General features: G+C 44.7%; 1 protein-coding gene across 3 annotated transcripts; it reads right to left on the bottom strand.

Annotated features, from left to right (window-relative positions):
* Window positions 1–1,928: 1,928 nt before the first annotated feature.
* Window positions 1,929–27,581, bottom strand: Ampd1 (adenosine monophosphate deaminase 1). 3 transcript variants are annotated; one of them, XM_021158330.2, is made up of 16 exons: window positions 27,464–27,581; window positions 26,176–26,187; window positions 22,314–22,488; window positions 20,425–20,590; window positions 16,258–16,423; window positions 13,527–13,746; window positions 11,607–11,736; window positions 10,154–10,348; window positions 9,741–9,872; window positions 9,025–9,188; window positions 7,082–7,208; window positions 6,731–6,894; window positions 5,899–6,019; window positions 2,761–2,934; window positions 2,491–2,601; window positions 1,929–2,087 (listed from the first exon to the last, which is right to left on the bottom strand). In XM_021158330.2, exons 1-16 carry the CDS (start codon window positions 27,579–27,581, stop codon window positions 1,929–1,931), a joined length of 2,334 nt encoding a protein of 777 aa, XP_021013989.2. The 3 variants fall into 3 exon arrangements, with proteins under 3 accessions (XP_021013989.2, XP_021013988.2, XP_085691388.1); XM_021158329.2 differs by lacking the exon at window positions 26,176–26,187 and having other exon boundaries at window positions 27,464–27,485; XM_085835262.1 differs by lacking the exons at window positions 26,176–26,187; window positions 27,464–27,581 and adding an exon at window positions 23,520–23,615.

The raw sequence follows: 27,581 nt of genomic DNA on the forward strand, positions 1-27,581 counted from the left end.
TTACTTTCTACCGTGAGGGAGAAGAATTGACAATTCCCTTAAAATACTCCAGTGAGGAAATAAATGTAAATATGGTTTGGAATACATTGCAAACTCCATTGATCCCTTACCTAATGTGTATGTCTTTAAACGTACAGATTTGTGTTCTTTATGATTTTTCAAACTTCTTATCCTCCTACCCGTGCTTCTGGGGTGCAAGCATAGTCCTGAGCCAACACAAGCGGCATTTAATCTAATCTGTTTGGAAAGTATCACAGATAGTTGTACAAGGTGAAATTCGGGACTAAAACAGTGTTTTTAAGATTTACATTTTGAAGTTTGCATCCACGAAGATTCTTTAGCAGGATGAAGATTTGAATTCCAAGATGAACATTAATTTACATGCATGTGTTCTACTGCCCTCTCTTGGGTAGGATGGCGCTACACCTAATGGTGAGAGGTATCCTTTAAGTCTGAAGATAATATGTAGTAATTTGTATTATTTTAGTGACTAGGAAGCCAACATGAAATAAAATCAGGTCCTTGATAAATATTCACCGAACAGAAATTTGAACTTCAAGAATGGGGGAAGAGGAGTCTTACCCCACAGCTAGTACGAGCATGTCCCAAGGGACACACCTAAGCTCAAGGCTACCTGTGCAGAAAGTGAAAACACTCAGGAATTTGCTCGAATTTCATTGTGATAAGTCTTGAGGAATGTTCTCTCCACACATCTCACAACCTCAGGGGTGAAAAACTTGAAAGTAGAATGAAATCTTCTTTATGCTTTTGGTGTCCAAAAATAATAAATAAAAAAACCTTTATGTTTAGTCCATAACCCCCTTTTTAATAAACTGAGTGAATTATCAACCCAACCACTAGATGGCAACACAGTTGTGTGTGAGCAAATATAATCTGGATAGCTGGAGCATCTCCTAACACGAAGTCCTCGTCCTCTCCCTCTCCCTCTCCCTCTTCCTCTCCCTTTCCTTCTTTCCCCTCTCTCATCTGTCTTTCTGTCTGTCTGTCTGTCGGTCTGTCTATCTATCGATGGGGCCTCACTATGTAGCTTTGTCTGTCCTGGAACTCACTATGTAAAACAGGCTTATTTAAGCTCAGAGCCTCTGCCTCCAGAGTGTGGGACTGAAGACATGCACCACTGTACCTAGCAGGGATATTTCTAACACGTTTCAGAGGTCTCCTGCTTCAGCAAGCTAAGACCCCCCCACTAGGAGAGCTCTTCCCTCAGTCCTGCTCACAAGTGCTCATTTTCTACGCTTTCATATAACTGGTCTGACCTTACCTAAGAAAGCCACGGTGGACTTCTGCTTGTCAAAGAACTTCTACATGGTTCCAGGTGCTCTGACTCTCTTCTAGTCTCTGAGCCCCAAAGCCCGTCTTCTTAGCAGTAAGCCAGTGGCTTATGTCCTTGGCTTCTTCTGATAACTGTCCTGCCTGAAGGTGGTGCAGACTCTGAAGTCACACAAACTTTGTTCCCACAGCTGCCCCACATGAAGAGTGTCCTGAGGGCATCATCTACCTTACATTGGCTCATTATCCCCAAAATAGAAATTATATCTACTGTACAAAGGTGTGACAAGAACCGAGTAAAAGATTATCAATGGAAGGCTTAATACAGTACTTGGCTTATTTTAAGAGTAGGGTCTCTGGCCGGAGAGATGGCTCAGAGGTTAAGAGTACCGTGTGCTCTTCCCAGGTACTGAATTCAATTCCCAGCAGCCACATGTGAGCCATCACAGCCACCTATAATATGATCTGATGCCCTCTTCTGGTGAGCAGGTGTGCATGCAGGTAGAGCACTCATACATAAAATAAGTTTGAAGAAAATAAATAAATAAATAAGAATAGGGTCTCAATAACAAGTAGTATAGGATTCAAATTCTCAATGAAAAACCCACTTGCGGTGTTATTTAGTCTATTTACTTTATTCATTCTGTTGCTTTAAGACCCTCAGCAATTAAATTGAGTTCATAACACCAAGTTTCATAACGATAGGCCATGCGAATCTGAGCGACATTTGTCCTCCGGATGTCATTTCCAACAGGGCCTTCCTCAAGGTAATTGTTGCCCAGAAACTTTGCTTTTTCCTGTAAGACAATGGGAAAAGAGGTCTCTGAGTCTCTATTTACACTGGGATAGGCAGCGATTGCTCCTCCACCGTAATCTCCATGTTACTCGTAAACAAAAGGAGACCAGGGGTCATTCCTGTAGTGCCTCCCTCCATGAGCACGTTTCCTGAGAAATCAAATGTGGAGCCATGGCAGAGAATAGGGCTTGGCGGAGGAGCTGTAGAGACTCAAATTAGATCCTTGCAGGCTTGCGCTACCACTAAACTGTATTCCCAGCCCAGAACAGTCTTCTAGTCCCTAGCCATAGCAGCTGTATGTGGTCTGTGCAAAAGCTTTTCTGCCTGTTTTCCTCATTAATGATTCAGTGGTTAGATTGTTAGACCCAACGCTCAGAAGGGTAGGGAGCCACTGTCAAGTCTACCTCATGAGAAATCCCACACTGCAGGACACTGTTCCTTGCCACCTCACACATGTCACACGTGCTCAGCTTGAAGACTTGTGCAGCGATGGCGTATTCTTCCATCAGGGGCTCCTGTAGTTATTTACGTAAAGGAGGAAGTGCATTAGTAAAAGAAACAGTACACATCCTACAGAAAGAGGATAAAGAAGCGCCCTGATTTGACTTTCGGTTTCTGCGTGGTGAGGGTTTCAGCAAACCATACTCAAGCTTCCTTGCGTGCATGCTGCGCACCTTGGTGAAGTGGAACTGCATCGGGTCATCGGTCGACAGTGAGATCATCAGGCCTTTCTGGAGGAAATCTAAGAAAGGATTCTTTGCATATTCGAGGAACAGACTGTTGTTACTCAGCGGTGACATGGCGATGGGAATCTGGGCTAGGAAAAACAAGTACTGTAGCACTGGACTCTGAAAAGACAGCGAGAACAACAATAAGGAGCGCGGACAGGGACACACAGCAAAACCTCAAAAATCCCACGGTGGCCGGGTGACAGTGACAGGCGCCTTTAATCCCACAATTTAATCCAGGCAGAGGCAGGTGGATCTCCATGAGTCTGAGGCCAGCCTAGTCTACAAACTCAGTTCCAGCACAGTCAAGGGTAACATAGAGAAACCGTGTCTTGAAAAACAAAAAACAGGGGCTGGAGAGATGCCTCAGAGGTTAAGAGCACCAACTGCTCTTCCAGAGGTCCTGAGTTCAATTCCCAGCAACCACATGGTGGCTCACAGCCATCTGTAATAGGATCTGATACCCTCTTCTGGTGTGTCTGAAGACAGCCACAGTGTACTCACATAAATAAAATAAATAAATCTTTAAAAAAGGAAAGAGAGAGAGAGAGGAAGAAAGGAAGAAAGACAAAAAACAGCTAGGCAGTGGTGGCGCGTGCCTTTAATCCCAGCACTTGGGAGGCAGAGGCAGGCAGATTTCTGAGTTCGAGGCCAGCCTGGAGTGAGTTCCAAGACAGCCAGGGCTATACAGAGAAATCCTATCTTGAAAAACACAATAATAATAATAATATTAATAATAATAGTCATCTTTTAATAATCTTTTTTAAAAAGCTCTGGTATTGCTTTCAGAAGAATTGGGCAAAATCAGCTTTTTAAAAATCTGAGTACTAAGTTGTCAAAGTTAAATGGTCTGATCTAAGTAATTACACCTCAGAGCTCACCCCGAAACTTGCTTCTTCTTCTTCTTCTTCTTCTTCTTCTTCTTCTTCTTTTATTTTTTTTTTTTTGGCTACATGAAAGCTATGACTATCACAAGAGACATTTAAAAGCATGCTACAACAAGAAACCAGGCAAAAGTAGCCTGAGGGAAGCCAACTGCCTCTGACTCTGCCTGTGAGAGCTCCAAGATGGAAGTTGGGAGATGTGTGGTGATTCCTCTCTGAGGGCAATTAACAAGGTAACCTCAAAAGAAGCCCTTTGACTGTCATAGAAGGAGCTACCTTAGTAACCCCCAAGGTGTCTCACGCTCAATGATCCTCATTTCACAGTAAGAGTACTAAGGACTCAGAGTAGCACAATTGAAGCTGTTCACTTTTCAACCTTGCGAAGTTGGATATCAGCCTAGAGAAAAGACAGCAGTGGCTGGTGGAAGAGAGTGGGCTCCATAGTCCCTGAACATGAAAATGTCCTGCCCTCAGAGTCACAGGCTGGCTCTCCAAGGAGTTAGGAACTTGCCCACTAATCTAGCATAGAGCTTACCCCAAGTTCCTGACCCTCCTGGGGCTTGAGATCTGCACTAAGGGTATTGCAGATCTTCCCCACTCCTGATACCTTGGACTTGTTCCCATAGCTGACCAGAACTTTTCAACCCTAAGAAGTTTAAAAGCATTCAGGTTATAGCCAGGCAGTGGTGGCACATCCCTTTAATCCCAGCACTTGGGACAGAGGCAGGCGGATTGCCGAGTTCGAGGCCAGCCTGGTCTACAATGTGAGTTCCAGGACAGCCAGGGCTATACAGAGAAACCCTGACTCGAAAAAACAAAAACAAAAACAAAATCTTTAGAGGCAGGTGGATTTCTGAGTTCAAGGCCAGCCTGGTCTATAGAGTGAGTTCCAGGACAGCCAGGGCTACACAGAGAAAGAAACCTTGTCTCAAAAACCAAAAAAAAAAAAAAAAAAAAGCATTGATTTGCTGATGATAAGCTCAAAATGTATCTCATACTGAAAATGGACCATCATGATTCATTTGTTATAGGCTCTAATATAGAATTATTATTACTGTTAAGAAAAGATTCCCCCTATGAACTAACCAGTACCCCCCGCCCCAGCTCGTGTCTCTAGCTGCATATGAATCAGAAGATGGCCTAGTCAGCCATCAGTGAGAAGAGAGGCCCATTGGTCGTGCAAACTTTATATGCCTCAGTACGGGGGAACAACAGGGCCAAGAAGTGGGAGTGGGTGGGTGGGGAGGGGTTGGGGGACTTTTGGGATAGCATTGGAAATGTAAATGAAATAAATACCCAATAAAAAAAGAAAGAAAGAAAGAAAGAAAGAAAGAAAGAAAGAAAGAAAGAAAGAAAGAAAGAAAGAAAGAAAGAAAGAAAAGATTCCCCCTTGCCAGGCAGTGGTGACATGAACCTTTAATCCCAGCGCTTGGGAAGCAGAGGGAGGTGGATCTCTGAGTTGAAGTCCAGCCTGGTCTATAGAGCTACACAGAGAAACTCTATCTTGAACACCACCACCACCCTCTGCCAAAAACACATACACACACACAAACAAAAAACAAACAAACAAAACAACAACAACAACAAACAAGAACTAAGAAAGTAAAGATTCTGTTTTAATCCTATCATTTAGGAGGTGGAGACAGGTAGATCTGTCAGCTGAAAGCTAGCCTGGTCTACAAAGACAGTTCTACAGAGCAATACACAGAGAAAGCCTGTCTCCAAAAACAAAAACAAAAACAAAAACAGAGAAAGAAAAGAAAAGAAAGATTCCAAGCCTGACTCAGTAATATTCACCCATAATCCCAAATCCCAGCAGTCAGAAGTTGAGGCAGGAGAATCAGGAAATCAAGATCATTTTCAGCTACAGAGCAAATTCAAGTCCAGCCTGGGCTACATAAGATCCTGTCTCAAAAAGAAAGAAAGAAAGAAAGAAAGAAAGAAAGAAAGAGAGAGAGAGAGAGAGAGAGAGAGAGAGAGAGAGAGAAAGAAAGAAGAAAGAAAGAAAGAAAGAAAGAAAGAAAGAAAGAAAGAAAGAAAGAAAGAAAGAAAGAAAGGAAGAAAGGAAGGAAAGAAGGAAGGGGAAGGGGAAGAGAAAGGGAAAGGGAAAGGGAAAGGGAAGGGAAAGGGAAGGGAAGAGAAGAAAAGAAAAGGAAAGAAAGGAAAGGAAAAGAAAGAGCAAAGAGAGAGCTAAACTCACCTTCTTTAAATTCAAGCCATGAGAAATATTGTCTGCGATCATGAAGGCTGTCATGAGGTGAGTGAGAGCCCCAGCCTCCCCACAGTGGGGACGGAACAGAAATGTGTTCATGCCTCGTTCCCTGTGAAAAGGAAAGTGGGGTCTCACGGCAGAGAAATTTACAAGAAAATCCATTGGCAGAGTTAACACTCGGGAAGGGAACAGCAACCATAGGTCAAGCAAAACATAATTGTAACTCTTCATTGTACTTTTTCCTAAGTACATGTACATTATGTGTGTGTATGTGAGTGTGTGTATACATATACATATATATACATGTATGTGTATATACATATATGTATATATAATTTTTTAAGATGCAGCAGAGGATATGGTGAGACAAGAGAGAATGGAAAATAGAGTACCTACCCCATGCAGGGACATCTTCAGTCTCGGTATGTACCTCCTTGGGTATCAGGCACATACACGGTGCACAGACACAGACATACATACAGGCAAAACACTCATACATGTAAAATAAAAACATTAAATCTTTAATAATAAAAACAACAACAAGATGTGGTCGTATGCATCTGTGATGCCAGCACTCCCGTGGTGAGATGGGGGTTGGGGCAAGAACTGCCAGGAAACTCTCAAATCATCTAGTACCTAGCATGGTAGAAACAAGAGGGGCCCTGTCTCAATAACCTGCAAGAAAAGAACCAAGCCTCCATTGTCTGACCTCCTCGTGCCCTCCATGGCACAGCAGCAGCAATACACACTACACACGCAAACACACTTACAGCAGATGTTGCAAAGGACAGTGCTTCAGCCCCATTTCTCCCATACTTACTTTCTAAGGCTGTTGAGCACCGTGATGTTTGCATACATGTAGTAGGCATAGTAAGTATAAGACGGGTTGTTTTCCATTGTCCACTCCTCGGGTTTGGGACTCTTGGAAGAAAACATGTGACCACTGTGTTTGGATTCATCATCCACACTGTCAAAGCCAGTGATCTGTCAGAAAAGTGAGCCACACTGTGGGTTCAGTCTGAGGGCAGGGGCTCTGCACTCAGTGAAACTCCTCAGACAGCTCCAAAGGGGAGGTGGATGTAAAGAGATAACTAAGCAGGAAAGTCAGTGATGGCCAGCAAGGCTAACTGGCTTGTGAGGAGAAGTTAGGAGCCTGAAGGCTCATGCTTACGTGCTTAAGGAAGACACTGAGGTCTGGGTGAGCTTGGGGGTTGATGGTGGCCTCAAACACTGGAAGGAAAATGTTCTCCAGCATCTTTCCAAAGTGTGGCAGGAAATTCTTGGATCGGAACACATCACTAAAGGCAAGAGGGAAGGGAATTAGGAGAGAGAGAGAGCATAGTAGGACAACTGTGCATGAGCCAGAGGACCAAATGTTACAGGCCAGAAGAAGACCCAGATATTCTCCATGCATACACATGAAGAGGAGTTTGGGTTGAACTGGGCTTAGGATTGGCCACTGTACAACATACTCCTGCTCTTTTACAAACTCTGTGGCAAGAAAACTCAACCTTTACAACTTAGTTCAGCTATGGGGACTAAAGTAATTGTGTCATGGAGATCTCAGCAATCAAATACATGTGTGGTCACAAGACAGCAAAAGGGAGTGACTATCCCGAGTACCTCTTGGCGCTAGAGAGATGGCTAAGTGGTTCATGAGCATTGGCTGTTCTTCCAGAGGACCCAAGTTCAGTTCCCAGCTCACACATGGCAGCTCACACTGTAACTCTAGTCCCAGGGGACCTGACACCCTCACACAGACACAAATGCAGGCAAAAAAACAACAATGCACTAAAAAGAAGAGTACCTCTCTGGGGATGTAGCTCAGTTGGTAGAGTGCTTGTCTTAGGGTTCAATCCCCTTAACTCCACAAACCAGACAGAAGAGGGGGCATATGCCTGGAATTTGGTAGTTTCAGCACTCAAAGAGAGTCTCTCTCTCTCTCTCTCTCTCTCTCTCTCTCTCTCTCTCTCTCACACACACACACACACACACACACACACACACACACACTTCATCTGTGGTAATAATAAATGACACCACTCTATCTGAACTCAGAGATTCGTGGGTGTGGAGCAAACACTAAACCGGCTGAGCCATCTCCCCAGTCCCAGTGAGGGCACACAGTGGGCTGCCAGAGAGCGTGTAAGCATGTAAGTTAGACCAGAGATCAATGATCCTGCTCATAGGAGAGAAGCCATCCCTGCAGGCAGGGGTGACTGCCTATGATACGAAAGAAAGTGGGCTTCTTCAGCAGCAATGCTGACGAATAATCTGATTATAAAGAGGTTGGGCTCCTGTGGGTGAATCAGCCGGTGGTGGGAAAGGTTCACATATAAGGCAACTATAATTGGAGTCTGACTTGATGGCACAATTCTGTAATCTCAGCATTCAGGATTCAGTAACAGATGGATTATGAGATCAATTCTAACTTGGGCTATATAGTAAGACCCTGTCTCAAAACTAAAAATAAAGAGCTAGATATGGTGATACAGGCCTTTACCCCCAGCACTTGGGAGACAGAGGCAGGTAGATCTCTTCAAATTGAAAGCCAGCTTGATCTACATAGAAAGTTCCAGGCCAGCCAGGACTATATAGTTTCTGTACCAAAAAAAATAAAACTAAAATAAAGTTATATGCCAATACAGTACAGACAAACTTGGCAACGAATGAACACAGAGAAGCCAGAGTGTGATGTGCACAGTTCTTCCTCTAGCTCTGTTGTTACTTAGAGTAAGAACTATGGAAATATTTGCCCATGGTGAAAATACATACTAGTCTTTATTTTAGTTTGAAAAACCAAACTGAACTGGGTATGGCGGTGCACACCTATAATTCCTGCACTCAGATGGTAGAGGCAGAAGGATTTCAGGTTTGAGGCCATCCTGTGCTACATAAAAAGACTTTGAGGGAGACAGAGAGAGAGAGAGAGAGAGAGAGAGAGAGAGAGAGAGAGAGAGAGATTGATTCTGGAGCGACTTCCCTTCAGCAAAGCTGACTTTTATCTAAATGAGCTATAACTTTCTGGTTCTTCTGGTTCAAGTGGGAAGAAGAGGCAGGTAAGAGGAAAATGGGCTTCAGAACGCCCCTCCATGGGAAGGGACAAATACATACTAGATCCTGGGGACTTGGATCATCCATGTCATGTTCGGGCAATAGATGCGGTTGCAGACAAACCAAGAGGAGAGTTTGCTCCATTCATCTGGACTGCGACCGTAGATGGATAAGCGAGGCTCTGCATGCTGATACTTGGCCTCCACCAGGTCTGCACCCACCTCCTGCAAAGCCAAGAGAGGGGTCCAAGGCCAAAAACTCCCACCAGTGCCCCCAGAGGTCTAGACCAGTCAGATTTAGAAAGAGAAGTCATGTAAATGTGAAGGGGAGGAAGAAAAACTATCGAAGAGCTAAGGGAACAGAGAGTCAAGGAATGATTAAGGACGAAAGACTCAAGTGGTCAAGAGTCAGACAAAGGCCGACAAGATAGCCATGGGATCTTCTAGACAGTGCAGCTGTATATACACCCCCATCCGACCCCCTACTCCACCTGCACACCCCCACACCCCCTCACTCCTCACCCCTAGTCCCATGTGCTACTCTTGCTTCTTACCACATCACAAGGATGCTTCTAGCTCTGCCCAAACCTCAGCCCAGGTCCTTCTCATCTAAACCACACCTTAACTTCTCTACCCTAGAAACAAGAGACATTTCCCCAAGGTTCCTCCCTCCCCTGAATCCCCTCCCCCTCCCTCCCTTCTCTCCCTCCCTTCCTTCTTTCCTGTCTTTCTCTCCTCCCCTATTCATGAACCTTACCAAGTATTTTTTTGTCTCACCTTGATGATAGTGGCAAAATACTCCCCATTAATGTAGTTGTCTGTTTTTAGGTAGAGGTCCCGAAGCTCACTTGCACCCACGGGATTGTATTTGTCATTAAACTTATCAAAACGTTGGAACGTCTGGCGTCCCTGAACGCAGAAACAAGAGCAGCAATTTTGATTTTCAGAGCTTCCTGGAAGCAGAGTCCCCAGGGACAACCAAGCAGAACAGGAGACCGATCTCAGGGAAAGAGGCTGCTGGGCTCTAAGAATGAAGTCCAGGGTGAGTGATACCTCAAAACCCATCAGGTGTGCTTTCAGTCATCACAGTAGCCAAGGGGTTACAAGGGATGTGCTAAGGGAGGGACGGCCTGGGACATTTGGGGTTCTCTGTCATTAGAGCGAGTAAAACGAACATCTCCCCAACCTACAGCATGAACATCCAGAGAGTCAACAGTCAGGTCATAGGGATGCATATTCAATTTAGCAAAAAGTTCCTTCAAGGTCAGGTTCTTCTCTTTAGTGCTGTAGACCACTCTGTCGGCGTCAATATGGTAAGATTTCTTAATAAAGCGCAGCAGGTGCTTCTGGTTCATGCAGGCAGCTGCATGGATGTGAGTATCCACCTAGGCACACATTCAGAGAAAGAAAATGCAGCGATCAGCCTTCTGTATACCCCCGTCAGTGATCACACGGCCTGCAGACCCCACTGAGGAAAGAGGGAGAGACAGATAGTGGTGAGAACTGATCAAACTGGTCGGTAGAGGTGGCCCAGTGGTAAGGACCCATTTGTGTACTCTGTGCACCTGTGCAAGAATGTGAGCCAGTTAGCAGGATGTAGGGAAGATGTTTGCTTCTCTCAAACATCAGCGCATCCAATATGCTATCATGGCTTTTGTACCCAAAGAAGTTAAGATTGAAGTTATGAGGCTTGCTGGGGACACTGGATAAACCTGTAATCCCAGCCGGATCTCAGCCCTGGAGAGGAGGAGGCAGGAAGATCAAGAGGTTAAAGCCACATTCAAATATATATCAAGTTTGAGGACAGAGTGAGCTACACAAGACCCTGCTTCAAAAAACAGCTGGGTGGTGGTGAGAAGGAAGCTCTCCCAAGCTTGAAGCAGTAACTCTTCAAAGTTTCGGGTTTGTACTCTGCTGGTGATTATATTTCTGCAGTTCTGGGCCCCAAACTAAGGGCCTTGCACACCTCAAGTTGTGCAACCTCTCTGCTACTCAGCTGCTTCCCAGTGGGCTCCTCTTCTTAATTATAATTTTCCTGTGTCCTCATCTCTCTCTTCTCTCCTCTTCTCTCCTCCCCTTTCCCTTTCTCTCTCTCTCTTTCTCTCTTTCTTTTATCTTTCTTTCTTTATTTCTCTCTCTCTTTTTTTTAAAAAAATATTTATTATTATATGTAAGTACACTGTAGCTGTCTTCAGACACACCAGAGAGTGTCAGATCTCATTACGGATGGTTGTGAGCCACCATATGGCTTGCTGAGATTTGAACTTGGGACCTTTAGGAGGAACAATCAGTGCTCTTACCTGCTGAGCCATCTCACCAGCTTGCTTGCTTGCTTGCTTGCTTGCCTTCCTTCCTTCCTTCCTTCCTTCCTTCCTTCCTTCCTTCCTTCCTTCCTCTCTCTCTCTCTCTCTCTCTCTCTCTCTCTCTCTCTCTCTCTCTCTCTCTCTCTCTCTTTCTTTCTTTCTTTCTCTCTTCGACAAGCAACAGCATGGCCTTTCAAATCTGCTAGATATAATTTACCTGCCTTCACTAAAATCCACGTAACCTGCAGAAGCTGTAGGCTCCTCAGCAAGTGGCACCTGTTCCTGCAGAAGCCTCCACACAGGTGTTCCCCTCTGAGCAGCTCTGAGCTGACACACTTACCTTTCTGCAGTTATAAAAGTCCCGGTGGGGGTTGTTCTTCAGCTCCTTCAGCTCATCCATCTCGTTGAGCATCTGATGGACCTGGAACTTGGAGGAGAGGAACTTCAGACGGCGGTGAGCATAAGTCTTACTGTGGAAAGTGAACACACAGGATCCTAAGCATCTTTCTGGACATGTAAGGAAAATGGTAACAATTTCAAAGCCTCTAGGACTCTTCTCACTCATAAGAGGGAATGGTTGCAGGAACAGATACTGCTTTCTTCCATAGTTAATCCCACTGAGAAAGTACCCAGCTTTCCATCAGAGCTGGACATGATAATGAGGGAGCACTAGAGATGGTGTTTAAAAATCTATGAGGCCTGTGTAGGTCAAGGGTAAGGGCCCTGGCTGTGGAGTCCGTAGACTTGGGCACCATCCTGGTCCAGCACTGTGTGACATTGAGCTAATTACTGGCTCCCTCCACTTTCAGATGCTTCAACTCCTTAAACTGTAATTAAGGTATTTCAGGGTAGGGTGGAACCCTGGGGAGAGGAATCTGTAGTTAGCAAGACCTGAGTTTGGTTCCTAGCACCTATATGTAGCATCTCACCACTCCACATGTAACCACTGGGCCAGGTGATCTAATACCTCTGGTCTCTATAGGATCTGCACTCACATGCACAAACTCACACGCAGACACTTGCACATACACATAATTTAAAAAAAAAAAAAAAGAAAAGAAGCCGGGGGGCTGGTGAGATGGCTCAGTGGGTAAGAGCACCCGACTGCTCTTCCAAAGGTCCGAAGTTCAAATCCCAGCAACCACATGGTGGCTCACAACCACCCGTAATGAGATCTGATGCCCTCTTCTGGTGCGTCTGAAGACAGACAGCTACAGTGTACTTACATATAATAAATAAATAAATCTTTAAAAAAAAAAAAGAAAAAGAAAAGAAGCCGGGCAGTGATGGTGGCCGGGCAGTGATGGTGGAACACACCTGTGATCCTGGACATAGGAGGCAGAGGCAGGAGGCTCTCTAAGTTCAAGGCCAGCCTGGTCTACAGAGTGAGTTCCAAGACAACCAGAGTTACACAGAGAAACCCTGTCTCAAAACAAAACAACCCAAGATAATAAAGATGATGATGATAAAATAAAAAATAAAATAAAATCTAAAGAAAAAAAAGAGTAGAGTTGTAGCTCAGTTGATAAAATGCTTGCCTAGCAAGTAAGATGTCCTGTGTTTTATCCCCAGGACTGCATAAACTGCAAATGATGGTGCAAACCTGTAGTCCTAGCCTTGGGAGGTGGAGGCAGGAGGGTAGAAATTCAAGGTCAACCAGGACTACATAGCAAGTTTGATGTTAACCTGGCCCACTTGAGACACTTCAAATAAATAAACAGATGATAGATAGATAGATAATAGAGAGATAGGTGGATAGATAGATGATAAATAGATTAGATAAATAGACAATAGAGAAATGATAGATGATAGATAGATAGATATGATAGATAGAGAATAGATAGATAGAGAGAGATGAAAGATAGATGATAGATAGATTAGATACATAGAGAATAGATAAATAGATAGATACATAGAGATGATAGATAGATAGATAGATAGATAGATAGATATGATAGATAGAGAATAGATAGAGATGAAAGATAGATGATAGATTAGAGACATAGAGAATAGATAAATAGATACATAGAGATGATAGATAGATAGATAGATAGAGAAGATGATAGATAGATAGAGGAGATGATAGATAGATGATAGATAGATAGATAGATAGATAGATAGATAGATATGTGCATGCATAAGGCCCTTGCAAGGAATGAAGGAGTTGAAGGCAGTATTTGACAATGATAAGCATGTGAAAGCATCCTTATGATCATGAGTAACACTGGCTGCTAATGTTCAGATCTCAGGAAACACTTACACAGGCCCTTGTGCAATTAGAGCAAGCAAAAAATTCATGTCATCCAGGAAGTCATCCAGATTTGGGTAAGGGTAGGGCTTGGGCTCATCTCTGTTGGCTGCCACTTCATCAGGGTAGATGTAAATCACACCGCCCTTCATCTTGAGGTGATAGCCCAGGTTTGCAGGAAGGTCCTCTGTGCGAAAGGGGTCTTCACCCTTCTTCGGAGGAGGGGTAAATACTTTTTCAATAAAACACAGAGTAATAGATCAGCACATAGGAGGAGTGGCCATGTGAAAAATAACCCAAATAAGAAATGTTGCAAATTACATTCGTTTGTCATCTCATACTTCATCAGTTATAGTTATCCAACATTATTTAACTTGTCTTTTTTTAAAGACAGGGTCTCACTATGTAACCCTGGCTGTCCTAGAACTTGCTATGTAAACCAGTCCAGCCTAAAACGCATACTCCTGAGTGCTGGGACTAAAGTCATACACCATAATACTCAGCTTCATTTGTCCTTTAAACAAAGCTTATTCTCCCAAAGGGACTTAAATTGTTAGTATAGAAATAACTAGGAGCCAGGCATTGCTGGCTCCTTTGATCCCAACACTTGGGAGGCAGAGGCAAGCTATCTCTGAGTCTGAGGCCAGCCTGATCTACAGAGTGAGTTCCAGAACAGGCAGGGCTATGCAGAGAAACGCTGTCTCAAAAAACAAACAAATGAGAAACAACTATGATAATATTTTATTTATCATAAGGACGATTTTCAAGTTATTTAGTAGTATTTATATAATAAATACACTACTTATAAATACTTTAAAAAAATTATCTTTGAGACAAAGTCTCACTATGAATCCTTGGCTGGTCTCTCACTCGCTGTGTAGACCAGGCTGCCCTCCATCTCATAGAGATCCACTTGCTTCTGCCTCCCGAGTGCTAGGATCAAAGGTGTAGGTCACTACTTCTTATTTCTATTAATTCATTCATGTGTTTCTTGTTTGTTTGTTTGTTTGTTTGTTTAGTTAGTTACTTAGTTTAGGAGATGGGAGTGGAGGGTGGACTTTCTAGAGTGGCTCTTCCAGCCCAAGCTGGTCTCCAACTTGTTCTGTAGTTAAGGAATTACCTTATACTCCTGATTTCTGGTTTCTGATTCCAGGCAGGTGTAACCAGATGTGATGATAAAGACTTTTAATTTCCTGAAATTGGTCAACACAGACTTTCTGCTTGGTGCAGTTTATTGCTTTATTGAAAAATTATATAAAGGTGTAATAAAACTCCAGAGTGTTACTTTTTTTTTAATTTATTTTTTATTAGGTATTTTCCTCGTTTACATTTTCAATGCTATCCCAAAAGTCCCCCATACCCCCCCCCAAGCACTTGGGAGGCAGAGGCAGGTGGATTTCTAAGTTCGAGGCCAGCCTGGTCTACAGAGTGAGTTCTAGGACAGCCAGGGCTACACAGAGAAACCCTGTCTCGAAAAAGCAAAACCAAACCAAACCAAAAACAGCCTCTTGCCAAATACTTTTGACTTTAGTCCCAGCACTAGGGAGGCAGAGGCAGGTGGATTTCTGTGAGTTCAAGGTCAGTCTGGTCTACAGAGCAAGTTCCAGGACAGTCAGAGCTACATAGTGAAACCCTGTCTTTAAAAGCCTTTCCCTCCAAAAAAAGAAGAGGAGGGGAAGGAGAATCGGGAAGGAAGAGAAGGAAGAAAAAGAGAGAAAGAAACGATGGCGTTCAGTCTGTACCCTGAAGACTTGGGTTGACTCTAGACTTGTAGATTTAGGGTAAATAAGTAAGGAAAAAGGCAAACCAGAGATGGGGAGAAGGTAGAAACAGAACAACTGCAGGAAAGTGCAGAACTACAGGGAGATCTAGGAAGGCTTCTAACTAAAGCTGGGGGTAGTGTGCTAGCCTGTCATTCATGAACTTGAGAAGGTAGGTCAAAGAGTTCAAGGACATCCTCAGCTACAAATCTAGTTTGGGGGCTAACCTGGGTAACTTGAGATCCTGTCACAGACACGCCCATCCATAACAAAGACTAAGGGCGGGGGGGGGGGGGGGGTGAGGTAGGGAGGGATAGAAGTGTTTGTTTAGAAATAGGTTAAGTAAGCAAGTAGGAACCTGAATGGCTGAAACGCCCTTTGGATGGAGGCAGGTGATTCTGACTGGCTATGTAGAGAGGGCATGGGGAGCTTGGATTTTTTTTTTTCTTTTTTTTAAATCAGGAAAGTAACATGCTTAGAACTGTGCTTTAATAACCAGCAGAGAAGTGAGAATGAGACAAAGAGGGTGAGGCTGAATCGTAGCCAAGTAATTAGGACACCTTTACAACCACTGAGACTAGGAGATACACAGGTCTAACTTGGGGGTTTCAGAGATCCTGAAGAGAGGTATTATAAGGGCCCAATCGAGTGACCGAGTGACCGACATGGGCAGCAGGTTAGGGCCAATGGCAACCATGGTACTTTTAAGGCTGGGTCACTGATCATCTAAGATCATATGTTAAAGTTCATATTTAGAGCCGGGCGGTGGTGGCCCATGACTTTAGTTCCAGCACTCACTTGGGAGGCAAGCAGGTGGATCTCTAGGTTTGAAGCCCGCCTGGTCTACAAAGCAAGTTCCGGGATAGTCAGTACTACACAGAGAAAAACAAAAACAAAAACAAACAAACAAAAACCAAAAACCAAAATCATATTTAGTAGATAAGCCTAAAGCTGTATCTTACGTTCATGAGAGAGTAAGTTACCTGGGTAAAAGCTCTCGTTTCCTACCAAGGCTTCACCATCAATGTTCCTCAGGTACTTGGAGGGGGTCTTGGGGAACCTCTGGAATGACTTCTGCATGTATTTCTCTCGTATACACAATGCGCGATAGAGACCTTTACAAACCACCTCAAAGTCTTCAACGGTTACCTGCCGAGAAAGTGTCAGAGCCGAGCCTGTGAGACCCAAGAAAGTGGCCAGGCTGACCTCTCATAGTTGTGGCTTTCCTGTGTGCTGTGGCCTCCTTGAGCCTGTCCTGCCTGCCCTGCTGATTCCTCCTGCCCTGGGACCCTGGGACCCTAGGACTCTCTGCAGGAGAGACGCCGGGGTTTTTCCTACCTCTTTTAATTCTGTACCATACCTTACCTGCAGTAGAAATCTTTCCTATGAGTTTTGCATTTGTTTCTGAGGGTTTTTTGTTGTTAGGACTTAAAAATTCAGGGCCAAATACTCTATTTTTTCTTTTCTTTTCTTTTCTTTTCTTTTCTTTTCTTGTCTTCCTTCCTTCCTTCCTTCCTTCCTTTCTTTCATTTTTTTTTTTCTCTTCCAGACAGGGTTTCTCTGTGTCGCCCTGGCTGTCCTGGAACTCACTCTGTAGACCAGGCTGGCCTCGAACTCAGAAATCCGCCTGCCTCTGCCTCCCAAGTGTTGGGATTAAAGGCGTGCGCCACCACGCCAGGCTAAAAAGAACTTTTTACTATCACTGTCAGTTGTCTGTTTGGTTTTAGGTTATCACGTAAAGCACTGGTTTCTTCATAGCATCTTCACATCTGTGCCGATATACTTTATTCTTACCCACTCCCTTGCGCTGTGCCTTGCCCCACGCCCCTTCCTCCCGCAGCTGCTCCAGGCTCTCATTTCGTCCCCCTGCTTTCCTAGGGCATCCTCTCATCTCCCCCTTCCTTCGGACCTCTTCCCCATTTCATGATCCCTTTCCCAATTTCTGGTTTTGTCACACACTCACAATTTTAAAACTAGTATCTGCATCTGAGAAAATGTGGAATTTCACCTCCCATGCTTGTGCTTTTTTTATTGCATCTGTTCTGAATATGCCATGATGTCACAATTGTGTGTATGGTATAGGTGCATAGTTGGCAGCTGTGTGCGACCAAGGAGGACACCAAGTGTCTTGTTCTGTCACTCTCTGCCTTATTCCCTTGAGAGAGGGTTTCTCAGATAACCTAGAGCCAAGTTGACAAGTAATAGGACCCAGGGAACCTCCTGTCACTGCTGCCTGTAGCACTGGGGTTACAGGCAAGTGTGGCCATGTTCAGCTTTTTACATGGGTCCTGGGGATTTGAACTCAGATCCTTCCTGCTTTCACTTTAAGTGGTCTTTGAGTACTCACTTTAAGTACATGCATTGGGTACACGTTAAGCACTCAGTGAGCCATCCCCAGGCCATGCCATTCCATTTGTAAGAAGACCCAGTCTACCATTGCATATGTGTTCTTCCCTTCGTGAGACATTTGCACACTGAAAGTACATACCTCTGAAATTAGATATCATGGCACATGCCTATAATTCCAGCACTTGGAAGGCTGAGGCTGTAAGTTCAAGACCAGCCAGATCTACACAGCATTCCAGGACAAGGTCTTATCTCAAAACAAAACCAAAAAAACCCAATACAATAAAATATAAACTTCTGAGCGTAGTATCTCAACTGTCAAATTATATTGACGAGGGCCAGCAGTTGTTAAGTCAGGTTCTCACTTTACAGCTGAGGCTTGACCTCCAATTCCTTATCTTCTTGCCTTAGAGACAAGGTCTTATGTAGCCAGACAGGTCTCCAACTTACTATGTTGCCAACAATGGCCCTTAACTCCCCCTACCTTTTCCACCCTGGTGCTGGGCTTATAGGTCTGAGACAACATACCTAGCTTTAAAAAAAAAAGTTTTGAGACAGTGTCTTGAACTCACTATGTAGCCCAGACCTCAAATTCCTGTTTCATCTTTCTTAAGAGTACAGGCATGTGTCACCATGCCCAGCTTCTTTTAGACAGTCGTAGAGAATTTTATTTCTGTGTTAAAAGAGAATAAAACCTGGTTTGAGCTGCTGGAAATTTGCTGCCTTACCTCCAGTTTACTGAACTATCAGAGCCTCAAAGACCTTCTGCTCTGGGGACAACATAAGTGTTCTCTCAAAGGCTGGAGAACAGATGACGGATCCTGACTGGTAAGTCTATTTTGAGAGCTCATTTGGAGATCTATCAGGGGAGTGCAGCTGCTGGCTGGTATACCCTTGACTGAAGTGGGGTCCTTCTCTTCGGGGTCCTCTTCCGCTGACTGTGCAACTCAGGGAATGACACAGACATATGGAGCCGGGGAGGAAGGAGACACCCAGCCAGCCAGATCCAAGAATGAACCCTGGCAATCAGCTTGGTGGCATATGTCACAGACAGACAGCTCACACTCAGTCTATTTTGAAAGATAGATGCTTACATTAGCTCAAAGAACCCAGAGCAAGCCTAGGTCTGAGGTCAGCTTCCAAAGACACTCGTTCTATCCACTCCTCACAGCTCCTCACCGGCTAGGGTGGGCTTCTACTCACCTGCATGTGCCCAGCCCTCGGCACCCTAGCATTTAAGGCCTAGATGCAATAAGGCCTAGCAATAAGACCCTTATTGGGTCAATTACTTATCAGGCTCCATAGGCCCTGAGACTCCCCTCCCCATCTCCGTGCTTACTCTTCGAGGATGCTCCTGTTGGCTACCGAGCACGGCCAAGAGAAACATTGCTCAGCAGCTTAACCTTACTCAGCTGCTAAGTGAAGCCACAAGACCCCATGCCCAGGTCTCTGGTGTGAGGTCACTCTTCCCTGACTTCCGTACATTTCTCTCCTCTTTCTGTTCTCGTGTCTACTGAGCGCACGGGTGCCAAGTGTGTCTCCTGAGCTTTAGGCTTTGAAATCTGGAGTTTTCCAAATTGTGTTTATCACGTCTTTAACATTTCATCAAGAAATTCGTGTCAGCTCTTTACCGTCTGCACCTGCTGACTGCTCAGCGCCCTGGTTACCATACTGAAGAAAATAAACAGACAAGAATGGTTTGTGTTTCAGCATACTGAGCCTTGGGAATGTCTCAGGCCTTACCCTGCTGGGTCAGTTACATGAGACAGGGACTCAGCATAGGCACGGAATCCGTATTTGGAGCAGAGACTGAGCGCTCGATAACAGTTTTCCCAATATGGTGCTGATACTGCAAGTCCCTGTAGCAGAGATTTATTAACTGGCCAACTGTTGGGATAAGACAAGCAGGGCGCACTCTTAGTAACCTGAGTTCAGTATTCCTGTGACATACTAGAATCCACTCCAAGGGACACCTGCTGTGTAAGCTCCTGCAACAAACCCGGAGACTTTATATGGTCTAAAGACAATGGCTTCGGTGGAATTTTCTTTTTCGTTTTTTTTCTTTTTTTTATTATGTGTGTGAATGTTTTGCATGCTTGTGTGGGTGAGACCACAATCATACCCATGGTGGGGCGGGCTGGTCAAAGGTATTGCATCCCTTGGAATTGGAAGTCCAGACAGTTTTGAGCCACCACGGGTGTGCTGGGAATTGAACCCAGGTTCTCTGCCAGAGCAGTCAGTGCTCTTAACTGCTGAACCATTCCTCCAGCACCCACTTCGCTAGATTTCCCTTGATTTGTTTGTTTGTTTGTTTGTTTGGGGCACGTGCCATGGTGCACACATGCAGGTCAGAGGACAACTGCAGGAGTTGGTTCTCTCCTCCACCATGTGGAAGCTGGGGCTTGACTTCAGGTCTCCAGCCTCCTTGGCAAGCTCAGCTAACCTGCAGTACCCTCCACCCTCATCCCCTCACCTCTGTTTTTACTTTATGGTGCAGTCAGCTACAACCAAGTGTTCTTCCTTGCTGCTCGCTTTAGTCCATTTGCCCAGTCTGTCCACTGCAGTCTGGGTTATCTACAGTGAATCCTTTCCTTCTTCGTAGTGTCAATGTATTAGCAATTCAGATAAAGGAGACATTGTGTAGGATGACGAAGCAACACAGGAATGTGACATTCATTAGGACTGAGATGCAGAGGAAGCAGGGCAAGAGATGCAAGCGATACCCACTTTCACAGGAAGGCAAGACAGCATGGAGCTACACGTGTCTGTCTTTGGGGACATCTGCATGGCAAAGCACGACTCACCCCTGAGGCATAGTCTCCAGTGATCTGCACCCTCTGGAAGTCAGGCACACTCTCGTAGGTTGGGGATGAAGAAATAAATTCTTCGATGTGGGACAGTTTGGTAGAAGATGTTTCACTTTGTGGAATGGACAAATTAACAGTCTTCCGTCCTTGGAAACGCTTTTTTCTGGGTTTGAAATTAACAAATAATAATAATAATAATAATTAGCTTGGTCCTCTCCTCGGGAGTTCCATTGTAGTAGATGGATTTTTCACTATGCTGGTTTATTTTGAGGCCAAAAAAGTAAAAAATTAAAATATGGACTGGTTGTCAGAAACAAGATACTACCATAGTGAAAGAAGAAAGTACCCAGCAAATTCGAAGGCCGCTTTTAGTACAGGGGACCCAAGGCCGGGAATATATTAGAAGGCCTTCAACATAACACACTCCTTCCAAAGTGGTCTGGTGTGAGCAGAGTCGGCAATCCAGCTATTACAGTGAACTCGGGTGATGGCAGCTGTATCCTGTGACATTGTATTCACTCTCCTTACATTCTCTAACCTTCTATTCCCTGGCAGCTCAGTACCATGCCTGAGAAGTTCTGTTACAGCTCCCATCTGAAATCCCACCCTGAGCTGAAGGCTCAGAAGCTGATGGAAAGGAATGAGGTGCTTATCAGGGGCACGCTCTTGAAGGGGATACTGAGACCCCGAGCCTTCCTCCTCCCTTCTCCCTCTTTGTGCCATAAAGCTACCAGCTTTGCTCCATCATGAACTCCGTGATGTCCCCAGTCACCACAGGCTCAAACAACAGTGTCAACTGACCGTGGACTGAAAACCCTGAGACTCTGAGCTCAAATAAACTGTTCCTTCTTTAAGTCCACATGTTTGGGTGTTTTGTCACAATGATGACAAGCTAAAGTAGCTAGCTACCTTATAGAATTTATGTTATGTGAAATGTAATGCATATCGAATGCCTTGCATATTAGAAACTTTTGTGTTGTTTTTTTGTTGCTACTTTGGTTGGATTTTTTTCTTCTTCTCTGTGTAGTCCCAGCTGTCCTGAAACTCACTTTGTAGACCAGGCTAGTCTTGAACTCACAGAGATCTGACTGCCTCAGCCTCCCGAGTTCTGGAATTAAAGATGTGTGCCACCACTCCTGGCTGATACTGTTTTCTTATATGAACAGTTTTTTGTTTTGGGGGGTTTTGTTTTGTTTTGTTTTTGAGTTTCTACTTTGAAGAGAGACTATCCCTGAGTGAGGTCCTTCAGAGGATCTCAAAGGAGGCGACTTGCTGTTTCTCCTTTAAAGGTATAAAACCAAGAAAAAGACAGCACAGGAGACCAGCGGGCTGGGGACTGCTGAAAGCGAGAGAACTGTGAGGTAAAGAGCTATAGGAGTGAATTAAAGGGAAATCATTCTTTTCATGAAAGATCTCTGGTAACTCTGGGGGGGGGCGGGTAACACGCATGACAGGTGCAATAATGGGCAGAGATGAAGACATGTCCCTCTAAGGTCAAGGTGTCCTCAGACTTGCTGGAGAGGGATTCCTATTGGAGAGCAGCAGTGCTGTTGACTAGGGGACATGGCTGAAGATGAGGCATTTGTGTTCCAGCTCCTGTGCCAACTATGTCTATGTTGAGAGTGCTAACTGCAGCTGTCAGCCCACTCCGGAGGCTCCAGTTCTCTTCCTGGGGTGATAGAAAGACTTTAGCTTACGGGGGAGATGAGAGCAGGAAGGGACTGCTTTCTTTTCTTCTCTGTCCCTTCTCATCTCACCCTAACCTATGCAAAGAGGAGGAGAAAGAACTCGGAACCCAGGCAGAGCTCTTCCTTTCCGTGTGATCCGCACTCAGCCAGACCTTCATTCAGGAGCCGCCACACTTTGTCCCAAGTTGCCACACTTACCTCTTGCCATCCATGGACAGGCTCTCCATGTGGAATATGTGGGCCTGCATCTCATGAAGGGAAATCGGGCAGATCTCATCCACGTCGAACGGGGAGATCTCGTGCCGACCTCCCTCATCTTTGACTTCAGAGGCAAACACTTTTTCAGCAAAGCTACGCATTGCGTCATCAATTTCTAGAAAAGGTTTTTCACATATTAGTTGACACCCTTGTCCAAAAGCCACCCAGGAGTTTCCTTGAGGGGTCAGGCACAAGGATTAGGACAATGTGTGTTGGCTTCATGGTTTCCCTGATCTCCAACCAGAGCTCCAGGCTGGCTTTCACATTACTGCAGGGTTGTGTATGGAGCACACTTCTGAAGAACCCTATAGATGCAGCTAGACTCCTACAGGACGCACTCTTCATGTAACATTACTTCTTCCTGGCAGGGCTAAGCTTGGTTTCATAGTTATCACACAACACAGTCCTTTCCACTGGGTCATCTGGCTCTTCCTGATAGTTTTGAAGACACTATAGAAAGGACCGATGATCCTGGGAGCTAACCTCCATGTTTGTTTGTTGGTTTGTTTTTTGATTTTTTTTAAAGCCTGACATCTATGATATGTTGTTATGTGGTAAAAGGGAGTTGCCAAAACTTAGTAGTATGTGATGGGAGCCCATTCCTTGTGGGCATGGCCTTTGACAACGAGTGAGCCTTAGAAAGCCAACCTTCTGTTGCTCCTTATATTCCCCCCCTGTGTGTGTGTGAATGTGAGAGACAGACAGACAGAGAGACAGAGACAGAGAGAGGCAAAACAGAGGCACAGAGACAGAGGGACAGAGAGAGAGAGAGAGAGAGAGAGAGAGAGAGAGAGAGAGAGAGAGAGAGGCAGAGCACACCTTGGGGTGTCAGCTTGCTCCTTCCACCATGTGGTGGGTTCCAGGGACTGCATGGACTCAGCTCACCAAGTCTCCCCATTCTGTTTGCTTGCTTTGTTTTGCTTCCCTTTCTTTTTTCAAGACAGGGTTTCTCTGTATCGCCCTGGCTGTCCCAGAATTCACTCCTGTAGACCAGGCTGGCCTTGAACTCAGAGATCCACCTGCCCCTGCCTCCCAAGTGCTAGGATTAAAGGTGTACGCTGCCACCACCCAGCCAAAGTTTTCCCATTCTTAAAATGAAGAAACAAGGCTGAGCTCTACAACCCTGACAGTGAATAATCCCCAAACCTTCAGGATGTAAGACCCAGTTTCATCATTTGGGATAGCGGTGGCCAAAAAGTGTCTGTTTTTCTGTTGAGTTCCACTGTCTTCTCTACATACCCAGCTCACTAGCCATCTTCTAACTCACACTTCTAAGAGCCTTTTGGTACTTTGAGAAAACAGCTGGTGAGCAGTACTGAGAACAGCAAAGAGCTACTGGAACAACACAGACACAGAAATTTGCCATGGAGATGACAGAGCAATTGACCCAGTGAGAATGGCCTCTGTGCCCGGGTCTATGCAGGTCTCCAAAAGGTGATTATTTTCAATCAGATGTAGTGGGTAATGAGTTCAAGCCCTGTGCTTATCAACTCCCTCACCGTGCTCTGTTTCACCTTAACCGTTTCGTGTTAAGTGGGGGCACTAACACCACCCAACCTCACTCTCAGGGCTGTTGTGACACAATGTGTGTGGAAACCCTTCAAGATAAAGCATCACATTAAACCGAATGAGGTAATTATTTGGCAGTGCTGGGCAAGCTCACAGTTGTTTAGCTTTGGGCCATTAAGGATGATGTGTAGTTATGATGGGATGGAATAAAGCATCCATTAGATATGATAGCGAGTGACTCGTAATGTCACCAACGATGTCAGGTGACTAGATTAAAATCCTGGCTGGTGATGGCAGAGTTAACAGGGAAGATGGTGTTACTTGAACCTCGAACACTCATTTGTCTTGTCATGCTCCAACACATCCAGAAACCTCGCATCGAGAAGCGTGCTTGGGAGCTGTTAGTCGTTCACTGGCAAGCACAGTAGCCCACAGCGAAGCAAATGGAACGGTAAGTAGACATAAGTGATGGCTGAGGCCTCCCCAGCTGACCCCTAGAAATAGCATCGTTCCTCCCGGAGCATCATGGGCACCTCGGAGATGAGTGGCAGGGGAAGTTACATGCTTCATGCGCCACGAAGGGCAAATGGAGATAGGTCAGTTGGTTATAATGATGAGAATGAGGTGTCAATGGCTTGTCATGCTGCGCCTGTGGCAGTGCTGCTGAGGACCTTAGGAAGGGACCGTATGGAATTGATGCCAGAGACCCAATCCCATCTGGTGACATCCTGGCTCTTCCAGAACAACCATTTATTATCTGGGACTGTTTATATCCACTTGCTTTACACATTTTTTGTTTGTTTGATTGTTTTGAGACAGGGTTTCTCTAAATAGCCCTGGCTGTCCTGGAACGCTTCATACATTTTTTAAAAGTATAGCTTTTTTTACTAAGGTTGCATTTCTCTAAACCACTGTCGACGACTGAAAGTTATATCCTCAATTAGCTTACGTGATGACCCAACATGATATAGTTGCTATCTGGTTCTACAGAATTAGACAGCAGATTTGACACCATGCAAGCACAGCTGAAATTCAATCGCTAAATCGAGGGTGCTGCCTTTCCCACTACTTCTGGGCATGATGGTGACTTCAGGCAGGAAAAAATGAAGTTGGTATTTAAAAGTAAGTAGATAAGATGTGCTGACAATCCAAATTCAGGAAGGAAAAAAATCTCCTCGGGCATGTGGAGATAATTACCAACCCCTTCTTAGCATGTTGTTTGAGATCATGAGACGGCTGAGGGGCGGTGGTGTCTCAGGGACAGGACATCTATTTCTAGACAGATAGAAAAGAAAAAGGTAAAATGGCAAAACAGGGCACTGGATTAAGGTGGGAATGGGTGTCCATGGCATCTGGGTAGCCTTGAACAAACCACAGTCACCAGGAGCCTCATGGTTCATCATCATAGAAGGAGGACGTTAATAACAAGTCACCCTCAGCATGCTACCATGGAGATCAAATGTGAAATATTTAAAGTCCATGTAGTGCTCTCGCTAACACCCGGGATTACCAATGCAGGAAGTACACAGCTCTTGAGAAAAAGATCGCCATGCTCACTTTCACAGCCCGCAGGTCCGGAAAGCCAGGCCTATTTCCCAGCAGAGTTTATTCATGTGTGGGGTAGGCCAACTTGCAGGCTCCTGCCTCCCACATCTCAGCTTACCAAGGAACTTGGAAACAGAACCACATCAGTCAGCAAAAGAACGTCAAAACTGGAGAGTGGGCAGAACGCACAACTAAAGCTAATTTTATCGAAAATCATGTTTTATCTGGCCAAAAAAAGAAAAAAAATTCACAACCAAATTTGTTTTGCACTGGAGTTGAGGATCACCTAACGCGAGGTTTAGTCCACTCTGCTTACTAGTCTGTATGGTTTACTTGAAAATAGCAAACAAGTGACTTGGGAGGTGGCCTTTACTTGCCTGTGCGTTTTCTGGTTGTACTTTAAGACAGGTTTTCATTCTGGGGGCCAGGCTAGCTTTGGACTCTCCATTCCCCTGCCTCAGCCTCCCCAATGCTGAGATTACAAGCCCTCACCAGCATGCCCTGGCTCACATTTCCTTTACAGGAGGAAAATCGTGGGTGTTTTGTTTTTAGTTTTTGTGTTTTAGAAATCCAGGAGAACCATGAAGATGATGGATTGCTATCTACGGTTATTACTGATCACTGCTGGCTTTGAGTGGTTCCGTTTATAAACACTGCTGAGAAATAGGCCCCTTTGTAAATTAAGGAACACTGTCACTTCTTTTACAGATACTTGCAATCGGCAGGAAAAATAGTCCAAAATACTCACGTTTTCCTTGACCTGTGTGAAGTGAAACAAATGAGAGACGACATATGAAGACCTCTGGGCACCTGCTGTGGCCATGAACCCAGGCTCTGAGAAACAGCCTGTAGGCTGCCACAGAGAGGAGTAGGCCAACTGTTCTAGCTCAGCTTCAGTCTACTATGCACTGCCCAAGGACATCGTGGGGATAAGGTCACTAAATGCTTTCTTTCCCATCCTTACTAGCATATGTCTTTAAGCACATATAATATTCTTTAAAAAGCACTTCTTTGCAGGGCTGTGGTGCTGGGTGGGAATTGAACTTGGGATATGTGCTAACGTCAAGCTCACACTCCACTACTGAGACGCTAAAGGTACTTGTAGGATGGAAATTTAAAAGGAAACAAAGGATTAATCTGTTGAAGAGCACTAGGAACGCTCAAACAATGCTGGGACTGGGCAAACAAATTCTTTGGTAGCACCGAACAAGTGGGTAGCACCCACTGAACCACCATTTCTGAAAGTTTTAGATGCAAATAAGGTCAGGAGGACATTTATACATGTAAAATATGGTTAAAAAAAAAAAAAAAAAACAACGCAGGAGATAACTAAGAAAACTCAAATATCATCCAGCCATTTCAAATGGTTTTAGGAAGCACTTGGAATAAATACATAATAGTCATCACATTATGTTAAGCTACAGTTTATCCTGCCCAAAGGCTGAACAATCCCAGGTGTAACAGAAATGCAACTGTATCCTTAACGGCATTCTTACTCTCCCATAACCCACAGACTGAGAAGTTGAACTCGGAAATGTTTTGTGACTCCCTCAACAACAAGACTATGTGACTTTAAGTTACTATTTTCTAGTTTTCCTAAGTGAGTGTTTATTACTTTAATGTTTTTGTTCTTTTTATTTCACATGTCTGGCATTTTACAGTGAAACACACATACAACTGATTTCTTTTTTTAAGAGTCCTCTGAGTTCAAGTGTGGACCGTAGAACACTGGAACAGTCTGGGCTAACATTCCTCCCATGGTCATGATCTTTAGGACAGGGCTGACAACCCTTTTCTGGGTCGTGAAATCAGTTTTCTAAGGGATTCAAAGATTGAGAAAAGAACCCTCCTCCCACTACCAGAAAGCAAACCCTGAAAGTGCTTGGCCTTGGCCTGACATGTCCATCTGAAACTATTAGGAACCCCACATAAAGGGTTGCTGAATCTGACACAGTAGTTAAAGGAATGGTTGCATACGGAAAAAAAAAAAATCCCTGATTTCCAAAAAATTCTCCAAATCCTTTCTGCACACCTACCTGTTAGTTTGAATAGAGGCATTGTGGCTGGGGTCCTTGATTCTAGGATAGCACAGCAGAGGAAGGAGAGAGACTGTGGGGATGGCAGAATGACTCTCTGAAATACCAGGACACTCAT

The sequence above is a fragment of the Mus caroli genome, unplaced genomic scaffold, assembly GCF_978045245.1.
Source record: "Mus caroli unplaced genomic scaffold, Mus_caroli_1 scaffold_3, whole genome shotgun sequence".
Classification (NCBI taxonomy): Eukaryota; Metazoa; Chordata; class Mammalia; order Rodentia; family Muridae; genus Mus; species Mus caroli.